The sequence below is a fragment of the Calliopsis andreniformis genome, unplaced genomic scaffold (assembly GCF_051401765.1).
Source record: "Calliopsis andreniformis isolate RMS-2024a unplaced genomic scaffold, iyCalAndr_principal scaffold0022, whole genome shotgun sequence".
Taxonomy (NCBI): Eukaryota; Metazoa; Arthropoda; class Insecta; order Hymenoptera; family Andrenidae; genus Calliopsis; species Calliopsis andreniformis.
In genome coordinates, this window is record NW_027480432.1 from 5669582 (window position 1) to 5691473 (window position 21892).

The 21892-nt window shown below is 44.5% G+C and overlaps 1 protein-coding gene across 2 annotated transcripts in view; it reads right to left on the reverse strand.

Annotated features, from left to right (window-relative positions):
- Positions 1 to 7000: 7000 nt before the first annotated feature.
- Positions 7001 to 21892, reverse strand: part of LOC143186938 (uncharacterized) — a 132203-nt gene continuing 117311 nt past the window's right edge. For both annotated transcript variants that reach the window (XM_076390821.1, XM_076390822.1), the window contains 2 exons: positions 10732 to 11052; positions 7001 to 7345 (listed from right to left, as the gene is read on the reverse strand). In XM_076390821.1, the coding sequence (XP_076246936.1) occupies positions 7001 to 7345; positions 10732 to 11052 (666 nt within the window). The remainder of the gene's footprint in view (positions 7346 to 10731; positions 11053 to 21892) is intronic.

Consider the following 21892-nt stretch of genomic DNA (forward strand, 5'->3'; position numbering starts at 1 on the left):
GTCCCAGTAAAAAGGAATATTAAAAAGAGGTAGAGTTAACTTTCAAGTCCTCAAGGGTTAAAAAATAAACCCTTAATCCACTTTCTCCAAGTTACCACCTAACGCCTCGTCCATCGACCAAGCTTCCGCTCTCAGATCGCGTCGCTTCCGGCAGGCAGCTTCGAAAAGAGGTCGCTGCCGCTGGAGATCGGAAGCCAAAGGAATCGGGCGAGGCAGAGTGGCCCGCGTCCGCAAGGTAAGGCAGGGAAAGGCGTCTATTTCCGAACGCCGCTCCAAATTTAAACGACGCCACCCGCCCCCAGGCTGCGCGGCTTCCACTTCCTCCCTTCGCGTCACTTTCGTTAAGCCGCAACCCGTGTTCATTAAGCTCGCGCGGAATCGTTCTCGAATCGCTTAGGACGTTGCCCTACCCACCCCTCCTGCCCCCGTGTCTCGAGGCGTCTCATTGGTTTTCCGCGTAGCTGCGGCGTCGGCTTCCTTCCGCTGCGAATTTCGCGATATTACGCGTTTGGATATTATGTTTCATGGCGGTATTCTTGCGAGCGTGTTTATGGGACCAAATTTGGTGTAGATGAATGGAATGCTCGAGCTGAAGCAGGTCGCTTGAATACCTCTTGTTTTTGATAACATGAAAATCTGAGGAAGTAAAAAATCTTACATAATAGATATTTCTACTTCGATATGATTTCAATTATACTGTAGACGATTTTGGGGTTATTGAAGACAGAAGAGATATTTAGGTGGCCTGTTTCAGTTTGGGTATTTTGTATATGAATGAAACTTGACTATAGGGGAGGAATTTTATAATACAGGAACTCTTGGGAAATTTTATGTAAATATTTGAAAACTGAAGAGGATTGCAGAAATGCAATTTTATTATTCTTGACTTTCGTTTTATCTTAATGCTTAGACTCACCCCTGAAATTTGTACTCCTTCTGTATGCACTCAATACCCTCTATACTCTATACAATTATTATTATACAATTATTATCGTTAAGAATTTCTAAGTTAAAAATATTTAAAGGAGAATAGTTTGAGTTTGAGGAGACTTTTAAGTACTAAACTATGGCTATAGTATACCCGAAATAGTTTAACTTTGGTAATCTGATGATGAGTAAAAATAATTAGAATTTAACTTGAATGGCATTCAAGAATATGTCACAAGTATGCTTACAGAAAAACATTGTTTTAATTATACTTATTCCTTAAATTATTTGCTTTTATTCTTTTCTATATTGTGCATACGTATATTCAGTTTGGATTTCGCGGTCTTTTTGTGAAAGGCTTCCCCGTAGAGCACTATGGCCATCTAGTGGTAGAATATCTGCGTCTCATTTAAAATAAGCAGAATTCAAATATTTATTTTGTTGTTATTTTAACTTTTTACAAAAATTGACGTGGAGGTATTTCTTTAAATCAAACTAATATTCAGATTGTTTTAGACTTAATTGAAATCTTTTAGGAGATATTTAATTGCAATTCCTTCCACTAGTAGCGTTGTAATCTTGTTTTAAACTACATCGATAATGTGGGAAGTGACACGAAAATGGTAAAAGTAATTTACTAGTTCATAGATTTCGCCGCGAGATGGGAGCAGTTTTTAACCCGCGAATTTTGAAACAGAAGGTTCAAAAATACTTAGCCCTACTTTGTTAATTAGTAATCCACAGGCGCACTAAATTAGATGTTAATTTAATACTCTCTCGCTAGATGGCTATACCAATTCTCAAATAAAAGAAACATAAATTTAAAAAAAATACCAACGTGTACAAGTGGGGATAATTTAGAAAAATCTTCTACTTAGATTTTCAATTTAAAATTCCCTAGCCTTAGAAATTTTAAAGCTACTGCATACCATTTCCAAGATGAAGGAAGTTGACGAAAGAAGGCACCACGAATCAGTTCTTTTTCATTTTTTTTTTTTCAAAATCGTTTTCTTTATTTTGTAGAAAACTGCGTGATAAGTACACCAATAATCTTGCAATGTCGAAATGTTGCCGATTCATACCGGGGGGCACGAAGGGGACTGTCCGGAGCAAGTTCTCCCGTGTGATTTACGCTCGTTTATTATTGGTCAACAGTCTTTATCTCATTTTTTTTTTCATCTTCGTGCCTCTCCTGGTCCGAACAGCCTCCGAGAGGCCCGAGTTATTATTCTTTTGCTGTTTCTAGCAAGCCAGAGCAGTGAACAACGAACATCATTTCTTTTCTCATTCCTATGTGGTACAATTCTACTGTATAAAAAATCGTTTAGTTTCCCCGCGTCTGTCGTGGCACGTTCGAAGAGCCCGAGATCCATCTCACAGTTCCGACGCAATAGAAGAGAAAGAAACTCGACGAAAAAACGGAGAAAATATCAGAGAAAGGGCGACGCGTCACAGAGCTCCCTTTCCCGCGCGTTTTCGAATCTCGCGGCACTTCGAGCGCCACCACGCAGCTGGCGGGACTTTCGAATTACGTGAAACTGTTTTTCATTATTTCTCCCCGAGATGTATTCTTTCCACATTTCTTTTTGGTAGAGAAGCGATCTACTACTTTAAATGACACTGTTCCTACAACATCGATCGATTACTTTGAAAAAAGGTTTCTCCGATTTCTCTCGTTTTCTTTTCCTCGCTCTCCTGCTCGTACATCACGACAACGAAACAATGATTATTCGACTCGAACGACACATGTCGGCTAGTGGTTCCCCCTTCCTTTTACTCACTTGCTGTTCGCTTCAATCTCCCATACATTCGCTCGCGTTTCTTCATATTCACACGCACATCCACTCAAACACAGTTTATATTCTTTTGGTACTCTCCCCTCCCCATTAGTTGTCCAAGATCTTCGCTTATACCTACAGAAAACGTACCAAAAGAAACGCACATAAGACACTGGCGTCCCCTAGTAGCCACGAGACGGTCGTTAATTTTGATTCTCAGATTTGCATCCGTATCAGTCTGCGGGTCTGTGCATCAATTAATTCCCGTTCCCTGCCTCGACCCACGTTTTCGATTAACTAGTAACGCAAAGAACAGAAGAAAGATAGAAAAAAATGATTTACGCTCCACGGCGAGTGAGATCAACGGACCCAAGTGGCGCTCGTGTCGCTCCGCGATTAAGGACGATGGGGGCGAGCAGAGGTCACGTGGACCGAGTCCCCCTCGCTGTGGCGGACTAGACACACCAATCTTATCGACACGACTAATTACAAGAACGAATTTCGTTTCAGTTCGCAATTTTGGAACACCTCGTGAAATCACAATAAATCACGCTTAGAGGATCCACCTCCAGGATCGCCGATTGATTAAAACGATCGATCGATTTCATCCTCCGGAAGAGACGCGCGGCTCAGCATGACTAGATGGACCGGAAGCGGCCAGGTCGAACCGAGAATCCGATCACCGAATATCCGACTAACTATTTCGCTTAGAGACTCAGACTTACAACGTTTAACTACAAGGTGGTCGACCTGGGCACGACGCTTCCGAGAAGACGCACGAACGGTGAAGACAGACTTTCCATCGTTTCGACACTCGAAGTAGCGTTCCTTTTTTCGAAGATCTCTAGGGATGATTAGAATCAAAGAGTTCTAGAATTTTAGTTAAATTGATATTGGATCTAGGAGCAATCAAATTTCATATTTAGCTACAATTGGGTCCTCTAATTGGCATACTCGTTGACCGCTGTGTGTGACAGGGGCCCATCATTTGCTAAGGAAATTCAAAATTTAAGGCAGAAATGAGAAAAAATTGGTTTGATGGGCCTAAACACTTTGCAGCAAGTATGGTATTCTATCTATAAACATTTTCCTAGGGGATACTCGAAAATGGCTAATATCTAGGTGTCCACACCAATTATCTAAAGATCCTGAAGATCCCTCGCGTTATAGTTTCTAAATTTAAATACGAACTCTACTTCGAGGCCACGATTTCCAGCGTCGATCCAACGAGCTAAGCCATTCCTTATGCCAGCGGGCCAAGGACTGTTCGAAATCCGAAACTGCGAATCCAGGGACTGGAGCTAATCCACCAGGGCCTAGGCCAATCAGGCTCCGCCCTGTTCGCTGACAATTTTCTTTTCGAAAGGCCACACTGTTTCCCTGGCTCGCGCTGGACCAAAAGCTCGTTCGACCCGTCGAACGTCGCGATAACTCCGATCGATAACGCGTCGATAGAAAATTTTCACTTTTTCGCCTAATTAACTCCTACGCAGCGCTCGCCGAACACTTTCGTTCGCGACGCAGAATTCAATCTAAGTGTGACAACAGGTTCAATTTAACCGAGGCTTGCACAAGACCCATTGGATTTAGCTTCCGTATCTTCTAACTCCTTTAATCACTCACGCACAGTCTCTCTCTCTCTCTTTCTCTCTGACACGCACGCATTTGCTCATCGATTATTCTGCCGCTCGATCACGACTATCTCGTTAGTCCCGCTATTGTTCGTTCCTCTCGTCCCGTGTTTTTTTTTTCCTCCTTCGCGCAGACAAACACGATTCGAACCTCTTCACCTAATATTGCATGCGCGTGAACACATAGTATATCTGAAGATGGAGAAAACGGATGATTCCTTGTGCCGAGAGAAATGGTCGATTATGTGTGTGTTTGTGTCTGTGTGTGTAGAACTGCCCGGACATATGTCGAAATAATCCTCTGATTTTCGGTATACATTTACACGTTACGTGTCGTTGTGTGCGCGCGTGTGTGAACATACGCGCTTTCATCGGCATTGGTTCGTTTTTGCGCATTGGTTCTACGCCAAATCGTGGGTTTCTGGCGGCGGGACCACTCGGTTCGCGTTGCGCGCGCACGAATCGAGGGTAGGAACCGTGGCGACATTTGGCGCCGATTTGGTCGAGGATTTCTTTCTTGCAGATTTTTCGTTTCCCTCGAGTTTCATGCGACGCGCTTGGCCCGCGACCGAGGGCTCCGTGTCGGTAATTTCTCTGCAATTTTACCCCTTCGTCTTAACAGTTTTAAGGATTACAATAATTGGTGACTTCTCATGAGATACTTCAGTAGTTTCGTTCTGTCCCGAGGTCGAGAACCGAAGTCGACGCCGTGGCTTTCGGTGTGCTCTAAAACTGGGCGTTCTTAAATTGACTGGTACTGACAAAATGGCGTCGATGATCTATGTCTATGCGGCGGAGATCGAGGGAACTGTCTCAGAGGTCCTCGTGGTACTCGTTGGTCTAATTCTTGGAGTTTTGAAAGATTGAACAGTGTTGATACTTTATCAGAGCTTCTTGGGACTTAATCTCAATTTTACTTAGAAAAATATTCATCGTCACGATCACAAAGAGAGGAACCCCTGTGGCAGTCCTCTAGAAATCTTTCGTTCAAAACGAAGCGGAGAAGTATAGTGATAACGTGATCGTCGACTCTCGGTTCGTCGTCAAGGCAGATCTCGTCCTATTTCGTCAAAAACTGAAGCCTTATCTATCTGAATAATAATAAAGTAGCGTTATATCAGACATCGTGCGAGCCACTCGAAACGCGTCGGGACGCGCGATCTTCTCGACGAATCGATTTCCCAGTGTCGCCCTCTACACAGAAGCTCTCCTTCCACCCATTCGCGAATCACTAAAACGTGAATGCTGATCTCTCGAAGCAGTTCAGAAGGCCCAGAAAATTCAATCGGTTCAATAGCACGAGGGACGAAATGGGTCTCTCGTGGGAGATTGATCGGTCGATCGCGACGCTCGGAACGATACATGAGGCCCTCCTGCGCGCGCGAGCGCGTCCCATGGCGATTTCGCGCGGCCCGTCAGCATCGTGTTTATGCGTGGTGTAAGGTATTACTTTTTAATCAGTATATAGCATATCATTTTTAGTCATAATAATTATATTGATATTGAACTACCTAACCTAATATTTACAGAGTTTCTTTTCCCTTTTACGGCTCTTGGCACTACTGTTCCTCTCTGACTTTCATCCTCTCGCTCTCCTTTGCACTCGTGTCTCCCACAGGCATTCACGAAATCTCTCATCTTCGAGTCTCCTCTTTCAACATTTCCCACCGTTCCTCTCTCCCCCGTCACCCCGAGCCGGCCCTGCACCAGCCCCCCTCGCACTCACACAGAAAAACATTTATACTCGTCATTTACTCCTAGTCACCCGGCTGTCCCAGCCGCGAATCCATCATCAGGCTCTCCCTCTCTCGTTTGTCTCGCGCCTGGCCGCCTCGCGGTCGGCCTCGGCGGCGAACACCGCCAATAAATAATTTACTAAGTCTTTTGTCGCGGAGAACAAACTTGCACGCTCGACAATCGTCCCTTCGACAAGCGGCCAGCAGCCGCTAGAGGACTCCAACCTTCACTGGGCCCATTGCAGGGCCACGCCCCGCCCAGAGGATCGAATCTGTCCACTGGGAAGCGATCGACTGAAGCGGTCCTGTGGCGCGGGCCCTCGTAGATGGCGCTGGCTGTCGCTCGCCGCGGATCAGTCCCCGACTCGCTCCATAGGCCGTCTGTCCCCCTTCGTGTCTGGACGCTCGCCTGGCCCACGTGTGGCTCGATATTCCCCTACGAGCTAACTAGGTCTCGGTCTAGTGCTTTGGAATCGTCTGAGATCTAGGCTACTGGCCTCCTAGGATTGCTGTCGAGCGCCGCCTAGCGAGCACGCGTCGGGGGACCCGCGACGAGTGTGGCACTTCTTCCTGAGGACGTTCCTCTCCCGACAGGCTGCTGGAGGACCATCCACAGGAGGGCCTCCCTTCGTCCTCTCCGAGCCTGCACACGCTGGCCCGAGCCCGTGCACTAAGTTTCTCCTGCGAGTCAGTCTTGAGGGATCCTCGACGCCTCGAGGATTCTCGAGGGCAGAACGACGACGACGATCTCGGCGGCGACGTCCTCGTCTTCGTCTTCCTCTGGCTCCTTGTTCCTCGTACCTCGACCCGCCTCGGCTCGTCGCCGCTTCCACGAGATCCCTCGGCGTCCGTCGACCTCGAGGATGAGGTCTCCCGTCCTCGGCGTCATCGTGGCCTCGAGTGCTCTCCTTCTCGGCCGCGCCTCGGATCAGACGTGCTGCTGATGGTGGTGGTGGTGGTGCTGCTGCTGACTCTCGTCCGTCTCGCACGGCACCACCGTCAGGCTGGACAGGTTGCTCAGGTTGCTACTGGACTCGGAATAGCTGGACAGCGTCGGCCTCCTCGGCGGGACTACCACCGCTGGCGTCGAGCTGCCTGGACTTGGGAACTTCCGGAACACCCTGAGCAGAGAGCTACCCGCGCTGTGGCAGCGCACTATCCGCTCTGGAGCGTCCAACAGCGCCGACTGGCTTCGGTAGGGCGGCGGACTCTCGCTGTCGAACACTGTCCTGTTGGGCGGTGGTCGCACGCACTTCTGGTAGATCTCGCTCTCCTGAAAAAGGGATCAGAGTCAGTGGGGGTGCTTCTAAAATGGGGTGGGGAAGGCTAGTACTTTGTTTGGCTGGTGAGGTTTTGACAGCGACACGACTAAAAAAAATAGATATGCTCTTCTGGCAGAGTTGGGCATTAATTCAAGAAAATTTCATTCGAACAATGTTTGAAATAAATACTTTGAATAAAATTTTACTCGAATAAAATATCCCCAACTCTGTCTTCAGGGAAACCTAATGGTAAGAACTATATCTGGGTTCAGAAAAACATTATTTCGAAAATAAAACTTGGATAATTTACCTACGTTATAATTGTGTGTAATAATTTTGATCAAATAAGTAGAATTTTTTTATGAAAATTATCTGGTTTGAATAATTCCCTAGAATATTCTCTATATTATTCATATAGGTAGTTTGTACAATAGTTTATATTAACACACCAATACCTAATACCTAATATCTAACAATATTCTCTTCAAGTCTCTTCATTCAAGGTTTCACCTACCCAAAAATTTGTCTCCAAAGAAGTTAACCAAGATTCCCACGAATTCCCAAAAACCGTATCAATTTAGCGTCCGACGAATTCTCATTTTCTCTCAATTCACATTTTCCCAGTTAAAGAAAAACTGAAAATGGATAATGAATCGTGCACGATGATTTCCACGAGCAATCAAGTGGAATGTGACCCTGCTTGATATTCGCGAGCGTTGCTCGCGAATGACGAGGCGCAATAGCGAGCGGGGCGGTCAGGGGATCGGCACCGCGCAGAAGGAAGTGAATAAATAAATATTTTTTTCGGTCGTTCGCCGAGCGGCCAGGAAACGGTGGCGCATTGAAAACGTCGCAGCTTAAAGTGTCTAGAGTGTATAGGTACATGTGTAGGGGCGTAGAATTACTGAAATTCTAACCTGTCATCATCGAGCGGGTCTACCGAGGGCGTGCGTGTTTTAGCTTGAAGCCTCGAGAGGGTAGAACGAGATCCTACTTCGGTTACCTTTGGCACAATTGTAGAATTAGGAATTCATTTGATGGGATTTGGGCATTTAATTAGTTTTGGACTTGGAATTTAGTCAAGGCATAGTTGGGACTTGGGATTTAGTGGGGACTTAGATGGGACTTGACTTAGTTAGAGTCTGGACTTAGACCAGACTGAGTTGGGATTTGGGATTTAGTCAAGACTTAGTCCAGATTCAGTTGGGATTTGGATTATCAGAGTCAGATTAAGTCCCAAGTCTAGTCCAAGACTAAGTGTCCATTTTAATCCAAAATCAAGTCCCCAATTTAGTTCAAGACTAAGTCTCAAGTTTAGTCCAAGTCCAAGTCTCTCATTTAGTCCAAACCTAAGTCTCTATTTAGTCCAAACCTAAGTCTCTCATTTAGTCTAAGTCTAAGTCCCAAGCTTCTAACAAGTTCTGGCCAGTACACCTCATCTGTCTGTATCTGATCCTTTATATCAGCAAGGGAGTCTAAATTTGAATACTCTACCCGAGCTTTCAAATCTTGCAATGGTACTTCTGATTCACTTCTTTTAGCACTCATAAAGAATTGAGAGCAGCAGTGAGAAATAGGAATTGTTGAAAACTTGGATTAACCAGGACACATTAAGCATGTTTCTAGATTATCTGACAATAGAATAGCGGATAGAACAAGCGTGAATAGTATGCTACGTTTCGAGCGATGTCGAACGAGCATCGTCCGCAAGTTATCCCCGAGGAAATCAACTTTCGTTGAAGAAACGCGATTAAACGAGCCCCAGAAAAGCTCCTCCAGCGGGAATATTTTAAGAACGCGTAACGTGTCTAGTACGGAACGTTAATTATCGGGATATTCCTGGTGCAATTAGCGCTTTGGGTCGACAGTAATTAGCGGAAAATCGTAGAAAAATTGAATTGCTGTACATCCGACAAGTAATACGACTACTATTACCCCTAATTATACAGCACTGACATATAATAATTTTAGTAATAATTGTAGTCGTTTCATAATCACGAAATAAATGAAAGATTTCTAACCAAAACTTGTGTATTTCCGTCTTAAGAAAGATATCTCCCAGAGCAACTATGCCTGAAAGAATATTTAATGTATTCGCCATAGCAGCCAAAGTGATAAAGAATCTTCCCCCGAACGACACACGTTGTGAGCGCCTTCCAACGCGCGATGCACAGGCCATAAATAATTTCGAAACATTGTAATCAACGGGGTTAATTACCGTGCAGGGCTAATGGCAACCGTCCACGAGATTATCAGAACAGTAAGAATAACAGCGAACGCACGCTCAACACCTGCGAATCGATCGGACCGGCTCTAATGCAGCCAGCGCAATTTCATCCGAGCACACCGACCGTGGAAAATTTATCCGTTTTTACACGCGTTATTACCCGCCAACGTCTGCGTGCCGTTCGAAAACGCGCGCTGATTACCTGCGCGGTTAATCGACGAGCGTTTAACGGACCAAGTCGCGCTCGGAGAAATTATGAATTCAAATGGACTTCTGATCAGTGATTAGTGGCTGCGTTGGATGGAGCGTACATGAAACATCGCTTATTTGGGAGGCTATCATTTGAGAATCTATCTGATAAGTAAAATATGTTCTAAGTGACTTGAAATTATGAATCTTTATCGAGACAGTAATTTAGCTTCAAGAGAATAGAAGTGTCTTAGAGAGCTTGTATTAAGACAGTGTGCAACCTCTGATCTGATAAAGGAAACTAACCTTATCTGATAAGTGAAGAAACGAACTAATTAAAAATTGTGAGCTTCTATCGAGACAATGATATAGTTACGAGAACATTTAAGAGTCTCAGAGTGCTAGTATCGAGACACTGCAACCTCTGGCTTGATAAAATAAACTAACTTTATGTAATAAATAGGGAAATCATCTAATTCAAAAGCGCGAGCTTCTATTGAGACAAGAATCCCTATAGTTCCAAGAAAATGTAAGTATCCCAGGGAGCTACTATCAGTAAACCAATTAATAAACCAACTCTATCTGATAAATAAAGAAACTAACCGATTCAAACTCTTCTATCAAGACACCACTGCAGTCCAAGAAAACTAGGAAAACAGTGCCCCCCAAGGAACTCGTATCGAGGCAACCCTCTATCTTCTACCCTGACCCAACTTTTCCCTTTTCAAAAGCACAGGTCTGCAAGGCAGACTTACCAGTCCACCAGGCCCAGGCCCGATACTATACCTCTCTCTCCTCTATCATCTCTCTACCACCAACCGTCACGCTTCCACCCCAAGGCTCCACGTCCCCCAACCCCCGAGGAGTCCAGGGCTCCCAATAATCCCAAACGAGGCTCGATGGAGCCCAAAGAGATTCATCGAGCCGTCTCCCCAGAATATCCCCCTAGTCCCCTGAATAATCCAGTAGGGGATGGCTCACCTGCTCGGGGTCGCGGAGATGAAGGGCGGTGTGCGCTCCGTACGGACGTTCCTCGCCGTCCGGAAGCTGGAGCCGCGGGGGCAGGTCGAGGGCGAGGTCCTGCCGAACACTTCCGGCGCGGATCGCCCGGTCCCTGGCGGCGGCGACCATCGCTTCCTGCATCCCCTCGGTGGCTCCTTCGCCACCCCCGCCTCCACCGCCGCCGACGACGCCACCCCCGCCCACGCCGGCGCCACCACCGCTCGGATCACCCTCCAGTCCACCGCCGAGGCCGCCGTGACCGCCGCTGCCTACCTCCATTCCTGGGCTCACCGACAGCATCTGTGGGCGAGAACACGGGAAATCATTCTTTTTGACAAGTTTTCGAGCCTGGGTGAGGAATTCTGAGGCCGTCTGAGGACTTTTGAAGACTTCTGAGGACTTCTGAGACCTTCTGAGACCTTCTGAGACCTTCTGAGGTCTTTTGAGGACTTCTGAGGGTTTTTGAGGCCTTCTGAGGTCTTTTGAGGACTTCTGAGGTCTTTTGAGGACTTCTGAGGTCTTCTGAAGATTTCTGAAGGCTTCTGAAGGCTTCTGAAGGCTTCTGAAGGTTTCTGAAGGCTTCTGAGGTTTTTTGAAGGCTTCTGAGGTCTTCTGAGGCCTTCTGAGGTCTTCTGAGGTCTTTTGAGATCTTTTGAGATCTTTTGAGGCCTTCTGAAGGCTTCTGAAGGCTTCTGAAAACTCCTGAGGACTTCTAAGAACTTCTGAGACCTTCTAAGAGGCTTTTTGAAGACTTCTACAGACTTCTGTAGACTTCTGAGGCCTTCTGAGGTCTTTTGAGGTTCTCTAGGACTTTCTGAGACCTTCTAAGACCTTCTGAGACCTTCTGAGACCTTCTGAGACCTTCTGAGACCTTCTGAGACCTTCTGAGACCTTATAAGAGCTTCTGAGACCTTCTGAGACCTTATAAGAGCTTCTGAGACCTTCTGAGACCTTCTAAGACCTTCTAAGACCTACTGAGGTTTTCCAAGGCCTTCTGAGTTCTTCTTAGGGGTTGTTTAGGTGGCAAAGAATGTTTGAGGACTTAGTCTGTGGTTGGAACTCTGGAGACTATATCTAGATTCAGGATTTGGAAGAGCATTTTTGGCTTGTTTTTGCGTAATCGATTGAGAAGCGTCTTAGGTCTCAAATAGATGTACAGTAAACCCTCTTATAACGTGGTACTCTGTCCCTACATCCCCACCATCCCTATAATATACCTTGTCTCGCAAAAAGATATCAATCTAACTTAAAATCATAAACCCAAGACGAATCCTCCCAGCGAAACAAAATACACCTCAAACATCCTCCAATCTCATAAACAAGCCATCCCATAACCTAAATACTCAACTGCGGCAAGTGTACACAAATAAAACAAAGTCCCCTATCCCAGCAATTACCAAATACCTCCCCTCAAAAACCGTAAACCACAGAGCCCATCTCCATCATCTCCAAAGCCTCAAAGCAGCCAAGTGTCACATCACAGCGCACACATCCGCACGCTCCCCGTCCTCCAAATTCAATTACGCTCGCAATTAATAATTTATCAACCACCTGCGGTTACGGCCGCTCGACACATTACGTAACAGAAATAACCAGAGAGAGAGAGACAGAGAAAGAGAGAGAAAGAGAGAGAGAGAGAGAGAGAGGAAGGGAGAGGAGAGACGACACTTAACGATAACGATGATGTCCCAGAGAGGAGAATGAACCGTTTCGACGGCTACTAAATATCGCGTGGGGCTCCGAGTTTCATGACGCTGAGACGCGACGTGAACACGTCGCAAAAACTTTCCTCTTAAAACACTGCCCCCTCCTCCCCCCATAACCAAGGACATTAAACAGGGGAGCGTCTTCCGGCATCGGTTTACGATCGCGGCGATCGTATCCACCGCATATAAGAACCGATACAAATGCAATTCTCGAACGGGCGAGCATCGGACCCCGCATTTGTCGCGCGTAAAATTTTTAGGAAACTCGACACGACGATCGGGATTTATCGTCGGTCGGTGGACGTTTTCGGTGCTCGCTCGTAAAACGAGACTGATTTCGCGGGCGCAGGAGGCGGAACGAGTTGCTTCTTTATTCAATTGTCGTGTGACACGTCGCGACGCGGGAACCGTGATTTCGCATAGGATTCGACCTGGAAAATTGTCGCGCGGTCTGCGGGAGTTCGGGGTTTAGAGTCGATGGGCATTCGTTGGTTTAGTGGCTGAGAGGCGGTTTATGGTGGAAGAGGGATGTGCTGAGAGATGAAGGTGAACTTGTTTAGGGATGTTTCGGGATGTTGGATGAGGTTTGATGAAGTTTGATGAGATTTGAAAGGAGTGCGGCGAGGTTTGACGTGATTTTGAAAGGCTCCATAAAAGTGTGGGGATTCGGAGATAATATCGTATAAAACTTGAAACGAATTAACAAAGTTTGACGATGTTTGAAAACACATTTGGTAAAATATGAGCGTCAAGGCTGATTAAACGTATTATAATCCTTATTTTATCTACTCCATAAAGTCGCATTAAATCACGCAATTTAATGAAAATAATTAAAAATCTCCTCACAATTAACCAAATTTCAATTATCGTGTAATAAAATCTTCACGCACTTGAAATTACATGCAAATATTTTCATCCACGTTAACATAATCCATATCCCACGATCCCATTCATTAACTGTCGCTTTTTTTTTTCCCCCACTTTTTTCCACGCTCCACTAAACCGATTATTCGTTCTTCTCAGTTTAATGCACACTTCCATATTTTTAATGATCCAGCGTACCGATCCACCGCGCAACGCATTCGATTCCATTTATTAATTTAATCGGCCCCGAGGCGTCGTCGTAAATACGAGGCGCGCCGTGAAAGCAGCGATCGAACGAACGAAAAAAAGGTCCTGCATTTTCTCTTTTATTAAAGCCACGATTAATCCGCTTCCGCGTCGACCGCGTCGAATTCGACGGGCCTCGTTATCGGCGTTCGATTTCACGCGGCGCGGAAGGCAATTTTCCTGGAAAAATCGCGAGCCTCGAACAATGGTCCATGCTCGTGTTTCTGATGCGAAGCATGGATTGCATCGATCGACCAGACCGAAATGCATGAAATTTTAAAAAAAGAGTACCACGTCGATTTTCCTGTAATAACTACTTCACCTTTTTTCGGTATTTAACTTCCTTTTTTCTCCTACACTTTTTCAGGATCATTTTATCTACTAATTTTTACATTTTTATGGTAGAGAGCTCGAGAAAAAGTTGGGGATTTTAGTTCACTTTGATTTAGCAAGGTATTTTAGGGACGCTTTTATTTTTAATCCTCGTTTCGAATGAAGATTGTCTCTGCTGTTCACTCGAAGGACGCTCCTAAGTTCGAAGGGCTTGGAATATGGTAATATGAAAACCACTCTTAATCAGAAAGGAGAGTGTACGCAGTGGAGACAACTACTCGATATGTGCTTCAAACGATTTCTAGTTACTATTCGTGTCCCATGAGAAGTCTCTTCGAAAGCATTGCCCTTAATGCCTTTAAAGGGACTTCTCATGGGACACGTATAGTACGTGAATAGCCTGCCTCTCTTTGATAGTACCAAAGACTATCAGTCTGATACTATCAGCACACGACTACTCGCTATTTGGCCTCTGTGGGATCACTGGAGAGTACACATACTGAAGTACAAGCTTCTAAGACCAAACTACTGTGCCGCAGGTCCTTGGTACTGTCAAAGAGAGAACCAACACGCGAATAGAACTCCCTAGCGAACCCCTAATTTTCACATGACAAGAAAACACAGTAGCATTCATCTTCCCATCAATTTACTCTTCAAATCGCTTCGATCTCGCTCTAGCTTTACATCCAGCTCTAAACCTAGCTTCAAAAATTGCTCCTGATCCAATTTTGCTATACTCTAGCCCCCTTTCGCAAGGTTAAACGTTCCCTCGCAACGTTTCGTCCGTGTCTCATTGCCAATTCAACGACACTGTAGACTGCTGACTAGAGGAATCTATACGATAATAACGCGCAAGGCCAGACACGGAGAAGGCTCTGTCGCCTGTTCGTCTCGAGGCGTAGACACCGACGGGTATCATCATCATCCAGTCGTCATCGGTGCGGTCGTTTCCTCTCGCTCCCGACGCGCCTCTTGGCATGCACGTATCACGGTATTATTCTGGCCCGTGACGAGCGGGGCAATTGCCCGTGACCAGGAACGACGTATAAATTCCTCCTGTCCGTCATTTCGCGACCGCGGCTACTTACGTGATCCATTTGCCGTCTAAATGGCAGGAAACGTGCTCTAGTGCCGAATGTCGTGTTGGAGGAGCGAGATTCAGGGAGATACTGATGGAAGACGAGGTGGGAACGCGATGTGAGCTCGTGGGTGAGCAGTGGGGATGAGCTTATATCGTGAAGTGGATCAAGGTTCAATTTTCTTTGTGATGTTATCACCTTCGCTGCCGATCTGAAACGTTTGACTACCCCAAACTGCCAGCGACAGAGCTCCTATTGAATGGACAAAGGTGTCTCACGCGAGGGTGCGTGAGCGGTTACTTGGGGAGAGTACTCATCACGCGTTACCGCGTATTCGGCAGTGAAGGGACTGTGAAACTTATACGAGTCAGACTCGGTAAGACACGTCAAGGGGTTAAAGGTTTCTATTAAATGGTAAAGGGAATTATGTCTTATGCACTGTATGAAAGCTTGTAGTAGCGACATTATAGAGAGGAAGGGAAAAGAATTCTTTTTTAATACTTTTGAGACACTATCTCTTAGCTGGTTTTGTTCAGTCTCTTCCTTTCAGAAGTAAAGAAAGCAAGAACACAATTCATTGAGATAGACAGAACTACAGCGAGATAATAACGAGAAGATATTACCCACAGTTTTGCTCTATATAAGCTTGTAACCCCCTATCACAAATGGTCTTCCAAAGAACAGAGCAATAAATTTAAGTGCCACAGAAACGAAAGAGTAGTAGTTGATTGCCTCTAGCCAGACATGATTTTCTGTCGAGTAAATACTGTACAGTGGAATCAAGTTAGAATTCAATTTCAAGTGTAAAAAGCACGTAAATTCTGTTCGGCGTATTAGTCACGTGAGAACGTGGCTGAACTACTTCAATAAAGACTACAGTCGCTTCGAGAATTATGTAAGGTATCTACGATTAACTCTTTTATACGTACACAATATACCTCTCCTCAATACCGAACACGTATTTCAAGATCACTCATAGTCACGTATAGCTCCAACTTCTGTGAAAAACCCCCACAAAATCCACAAATCCCATTGACACAACAATAAACCATCTTCAATAAAAATGCGTCAATTCTCATTCCTCAAAAAAAGCACCCTCAAAAACTCCATCTTACACTTCCTTAACACATCCAAAAGTTTCAACAGTCAATACTGAAACACTTAAAAAAAAGCTGCACCAACAGAAGTCTAAAAAATATTCCAAAAAAAAATCTAAAATAGTCAAAATTTGCATCCTCGAAGGAAACAACCTCGCACATTCTAAGTCTCATGAATTGATTTTCACCACAGTGCAATACGCCTTCTTGACAAAAAATTTCTAAGCAGAATAGTTGAACTGTTCATACAGACTATCACGAAGGAAATCTCGATTTCCCTGCCGAGGAGCCTTCGAGGAGCAAAGTGCACACGGAACGCGAGCAACGATAGTCGTTCCTATCGAGCGCTTAGGCGACGACTATCCGGACAAATCGACGCGGGCGCGTGTTATGCGCGCGGAAATACGAGGATACGGTACAGTCGTAGGTGAAACGTGGGACCGTAAGCAAAATGATCGCGGCTGGTAACGCTACCTTTCAATGCGCCACGATAAACTGGAAGACGGGACGCGAGATTACGCGGCGCCATTCGTCGAATTAATCGCCGTGAATTAAGCGCGGATCAAACTCCTTCGAAATCGACGAAGCAAAGCGTACCACTCCCATCAGGCGCAAATTGCGATGCTTGTGTCAGTCTAGACGCTGGGAAGAATCAATTTTAGAGTTGGGGAATTGCTACTAAAATCGAGAGACCTGAATTTATTTGATTCCAAGTTTCCAATTAACAGGAAAATATTACACTGTATCTGTAATGGTAGAATAATATTTGTAGGCTTTTTAAGTTAGGTTAAAATAATTGTGAACACTGTCTTAAATTCAGACTGATATGAATGGATACATACATGGGAAGAAATGTTAAGCTGAAGTTATTGGAGTGTCTTGTAGAATTTATAGAAGTACTCCAAGAGTATGAGTTTAATACAATCAGTGAGAGTCACTTTGTAGATTTAACAAAGCTGGTCTTACTGTGATCAAGCAGCTTTGTTAGTTTCACAAAGATCTATACCAAATCCTACAACAGTTTACCTCTTTAAACCTACTTAGGAGACTTCTGCAATATTTGTATATCTTTTTCTTCTATTTCAAGAAGAAAAGTCTCGTGATTCTACAATTTTCATAAATTAACAAATTAATTCCTCTCGCAACTGCACTAGTGTTCACTAAAAATGCAGAAGACTAAAAAGATCTAAAACAATGTTTCTCCATATAATTTGAATCCCTTCGCCAGCAAAATATTCGAGTTTCGAGAGACGTCAGAACCGAGCAGCATCGCAGTGGCGATAATTTACAAACCGATGCACCGTATGCAACGATATGCAATGCGATAATACATCCTCGTGGTCGCTAATTAACGACCCAATTGCGAACGCGGTCGAACAGGCATTCCTGTTTCATCCTATGCCCTTTAAAGAGTCGGCCGCCCAGACAGCGGGTTAATTGGCCGATTTCCACAGACGACTTCCATCGACGGGGAACGAATTTCCATTAGACGGGGGAATAAAGCGCGCTTGTTGTAGGCAGTCCTCGTCGGGCAGACGTGTGACCGCAAGCAAAGCCGCAGCAGCGTCGCGTTTCAACGCATCCTCAAGTGAACAGGGAAAGTGCTACGAGCACGGACTAAAGACGAACGCGTTTTCCTTTTCGTTCCATTCTTTTCGCTGGCCGATGGCCCGTTCGCTGCTTCAATGCTGTGGCTTTGAATTTTTATTTTATTTCGAGCCTGGAGACTGTTAGATGTCCTTGTTGAATATCTTTCAGGAGAAATATGGATCTTTTATTGGGTACTTTTTGATTGATATTTAGAGGAAATGATCTGATACTTGGATGCTTGAAATGTGGTAGGATTCAGGGAGTGGATAAGTTAGACATGAATGTCTTGACACTTGAATTAAATTCCAGAATTGAATATACTGTTTTTTGTATTTTCTTGTTCTTCGTTAGGTGCAATTATTATGTTGTATGTGAATTATTAAATTCTAAAGTAGTAGAGTTTAAGCTTGGAATTAGATAAAGTTAGGGACAGTGTCCAGGTACTGGCACAGGGTTGGCTACTAGGTCATTTACCTGATTAGGTAAGGGCTTGAGATATGGTGGCATGAAAACCACCCTTAAAAGAGAAAACCCACCCAGAAAAGAGAGTACACAGTGGCTAAATTACGTTTAGTGTGTCTTTCCCCAAATTCTAAGTCCCATAATTTCGAAAGGCAAACACGCTCGTCCATTCCTGAAAACATGTACCATTCCTCGTCCCTCTCGCTCCCAACGATCGTTACCGCGATACCGCAGCACTATCAGCGAACACACGCTGCACGTTTCGATTGCACGGCGTATCAAACTGCACCGTATCGCCGCTCGAATTATTCCCTGACTCGGCGGAATTAATCGCGGCCCGATAAAAACGCGATAACGTCGCGTAGCCTCGAGTTCGAAATAAAAATTTCTCGTCGTCGATTGTTCCCTGACGCCTACTGAGCAAGGAAACGAAGAAGGAAAAAGAAACACGTGAAGTGGAGGCGGGAAACGCTCGAAATTTCTCAAGTTCCTTGAAGTTATCGTCTACGCTAGTCTACTGATTCGTCTTCTCGACGAGGCGCTATCACAGGCCGATTCGAATTCATTCTGCGAGTTAATAATTGGTGAATCGCGTGTCCAAGTTCATTGTGATCGAGCACTGGGCTCTGTTACGCGAAATGGTCGTCGAATGGAGAGTTCATCGCGAATTTCGAGGCTCTAGCGTGTGGAAGTGATGGATGCTTGCGAGGCGAGGGTGCGAGTTTCGTTAGAGAGCTTGTAACTTTAGACGTGTCGATTTTGCGCGAATGGATACTTTGTTGAAATATGGCACACTGTGGGTTGCAATTCAATTCGAGAAGCCTGGAGCTCGGTGTGTGCAACTTTTGAAAACTTCTTTAAGATTAACTAATTAATGATGATTCATTTGCCCATGGAGGTGACTTCAATAGAAATTCTATGAGATCTATAGTGATTCTAGTTTTGACTAAAAACTGTGTTTTATTAATTTTATATACATATATTTTTTTAGGTAGCTTCCTTTTTCTAGCTATACTAAATTTTTTTGTCAGTATTGTTCATAAATAACTGTGAAAAGGTTTCTCATACATATGGATGCAATATTCAAAGTGTTAAAGTAGATTACTTCTCCAAGTGAAAGCAAAAGTTCTGTTAAAAAATGATACGACTACTCTGCAGCCATAAAAGACACAATTTATATAGTATAAAACACCTCAAACATTCTTTAGTGGTTAAACATTACACCTAAAATAATTAAAAAACCTAATAAGCTCCAATTTACTACTCATTTCACGCAGCATCAACTTGCCCCCAAACCAAGTATCAAACTCAGTCTCCAAAAATGATTTACCTCCTCGACGACATTATACACATTACCATATTCACCTACTTGTCCCAGCACATATACAGAGTAATAAATTTAACTGAAAACCCTCCGACTGTTGGCAGCATATATTCCAAACGCTCTTATCATCCTAAGTATTGCCAACGCTTATTAGATCATTTCCAGTCAAACTGATCACCCTGTACATCCTCTGCGTCACCCTCTGCATCCCACAGAGAAATGAAAAATCGAATGGAGCAGCCGCAGCTCACGACGGCTTGAGTCGTTCAACCGAAGACGCCGATCTCGATCCCCTTCGAGGGACGAAGAAAATTCCTCTCCCCCCTTGGACGAAACGCAACGGTGGCCGCGCGTTAAAGCCTTTAAAGGGGTTCTCCGTTTCCACGGAGGCCGTCGAAAGGGAAAGCTGCGGCCGTAAGGAGCGGTAACGAGCGCCAGGGGATGCCAGGGCTGCTGGCAGTGTGCTCTCGCACTCTCGTATTGATCGCACACAATGGCTCGCGTAACAAAGACGCGTGTACAATGTCCACGGGATAGGTCGCGAGCGAGATCGAACCCAGAAGAGACCCGTGGTAGGGGATCCTGAAATGGGGTTGCAGGGAAATTCCGACTTCCACGCGGTGAAAAATGGGCGACGGGGCTGGGAACTCGGATCTGCTCTGACGAGATTTCGATGAAACTTGTCTGACCCTTTTTTTTGGCTTTTTAGGGATGGATTTAGGTATTTTGGAGGAGCTGTTTTCATTAAAGAATCTAGAGTTATATTTTGAGTGCCACATTAAATTTATTAAACAGCCTAATACACTGGAAGTGATTTAAATCGAACAAAAATTACTTTGCAGTTTTTGAATATTCCTCCTTTTCCTAGGAGCTATTACCATAATTTTTGTGTGTTAATATTGTCCATATTTGTGTGAGCAGAAATAACTTTTAAATTGAGGAAAAATCAGTTTCAATTTTTTTAATATTCATTCTAGTTTGCTCTCCTTGTTTTAGTAACTATTACCATAATTTTTTGTCTATGAATATTCTTCATATTTGTGTGAGCAATAACATCGAAAATTTTGGATAGTAGCATTAGACCCTGACAATTTCTAAATAGTTTTCTTTTCAAATATTAAATACACTCCATGTAGTGAATGGGAACCCACAAATCCTGTAGCACAAGTGGGATCGCGGCTTAAGGTTCGATTTTTCAGCCGCGAGGTTCCAACAGCGTCGTGTTGTGACTACCGATATTTGTCCTATCAAAACGAGACTAGCGTCAGATTAAAAAACACGTTCAGCGTTTCCTCGCGATGACTTCTGATTAATCTAAGGCTGGGAGAGTGAGGAAGGAGGCATTTTTCATACGGATGAAAAAATGACTGATAAGAGGCGTATCGAGCGGTGAACCGACGAACCAACCGACACCGAGGCAGAAATTTACATCAACAATTCGAGATATGTGGTATGTTGACTGGTTATCTGGCACGAATTGACACACACGGACGACAGATACCAGAGTACTGTCGAGAACTCGTGGAGAGATAATGGCTTTTAAACGCGCTGGCTACTTTGTCTTCTACGAAACAAAGAGATCAATTTGTGGGCGGAAATAGAATCATAATTGACTTCTGAAGAAGCTGTTATCTGTGGCAATATCTTCTGAGGGAAGTTTGAAGTTCTAGGGTAAGATTAGGTGCTTGACTCTGACCTGGGTTAACTGATCACAGAGGGCTCTGACTTGTGATCAATTAACCAGGGAATTTTGGACATAGAACACTAAAAATATGACAAAAGAAATAGTGTAAATACACACAAATTCTTGAACAAAAATATATATATAACAAAAAGAAAATTGTATTAATATTGGAGAACCTCTATAATCAAGTGATAAAGTATCAAGGATTAAAAAACTATATAGAAACAAACACCTACTAGATATACTATTACTCAGACACAAAAAAGGTGCAGAATATTAACTCCAACCTCAAAAACAAATATACCTTCACATAATCACCCATACATCTAAACAATTTTCCTGAAAATATCTATTTATTATTCTCAAAAATCGCCTGCACGTGAAGCTCGAAGCAGAAGCAGAAGCTGTAAATAGACAGTTCTGTAATCTCTCTCGAACGTACCCATTCCCAGCCGAGAATCGGAAATTAGAGAAACTTCAAAAGGGTAAGCAAGCCTCAGAGATCCGACTGCAAACAGAGAGCGAGGAAAAAGGGAAGAATAATCGTCGACAGCCTTTCAGAACATCGATGCCAGCATAACATCGTACAGCCGAGAATTCCCAAGCTGCAAGGAACGATTCGAGCTGGTGGTCGAGGCAAATCGATCGAGAAGCATGCTCGCGTCACGGGGGCAATGCACTGGCGATACGATGCACCAGTTGCACCGGCCTCGCGACTAGGATAAACCACGATGCAAAACCCGTATCGTAGAAAA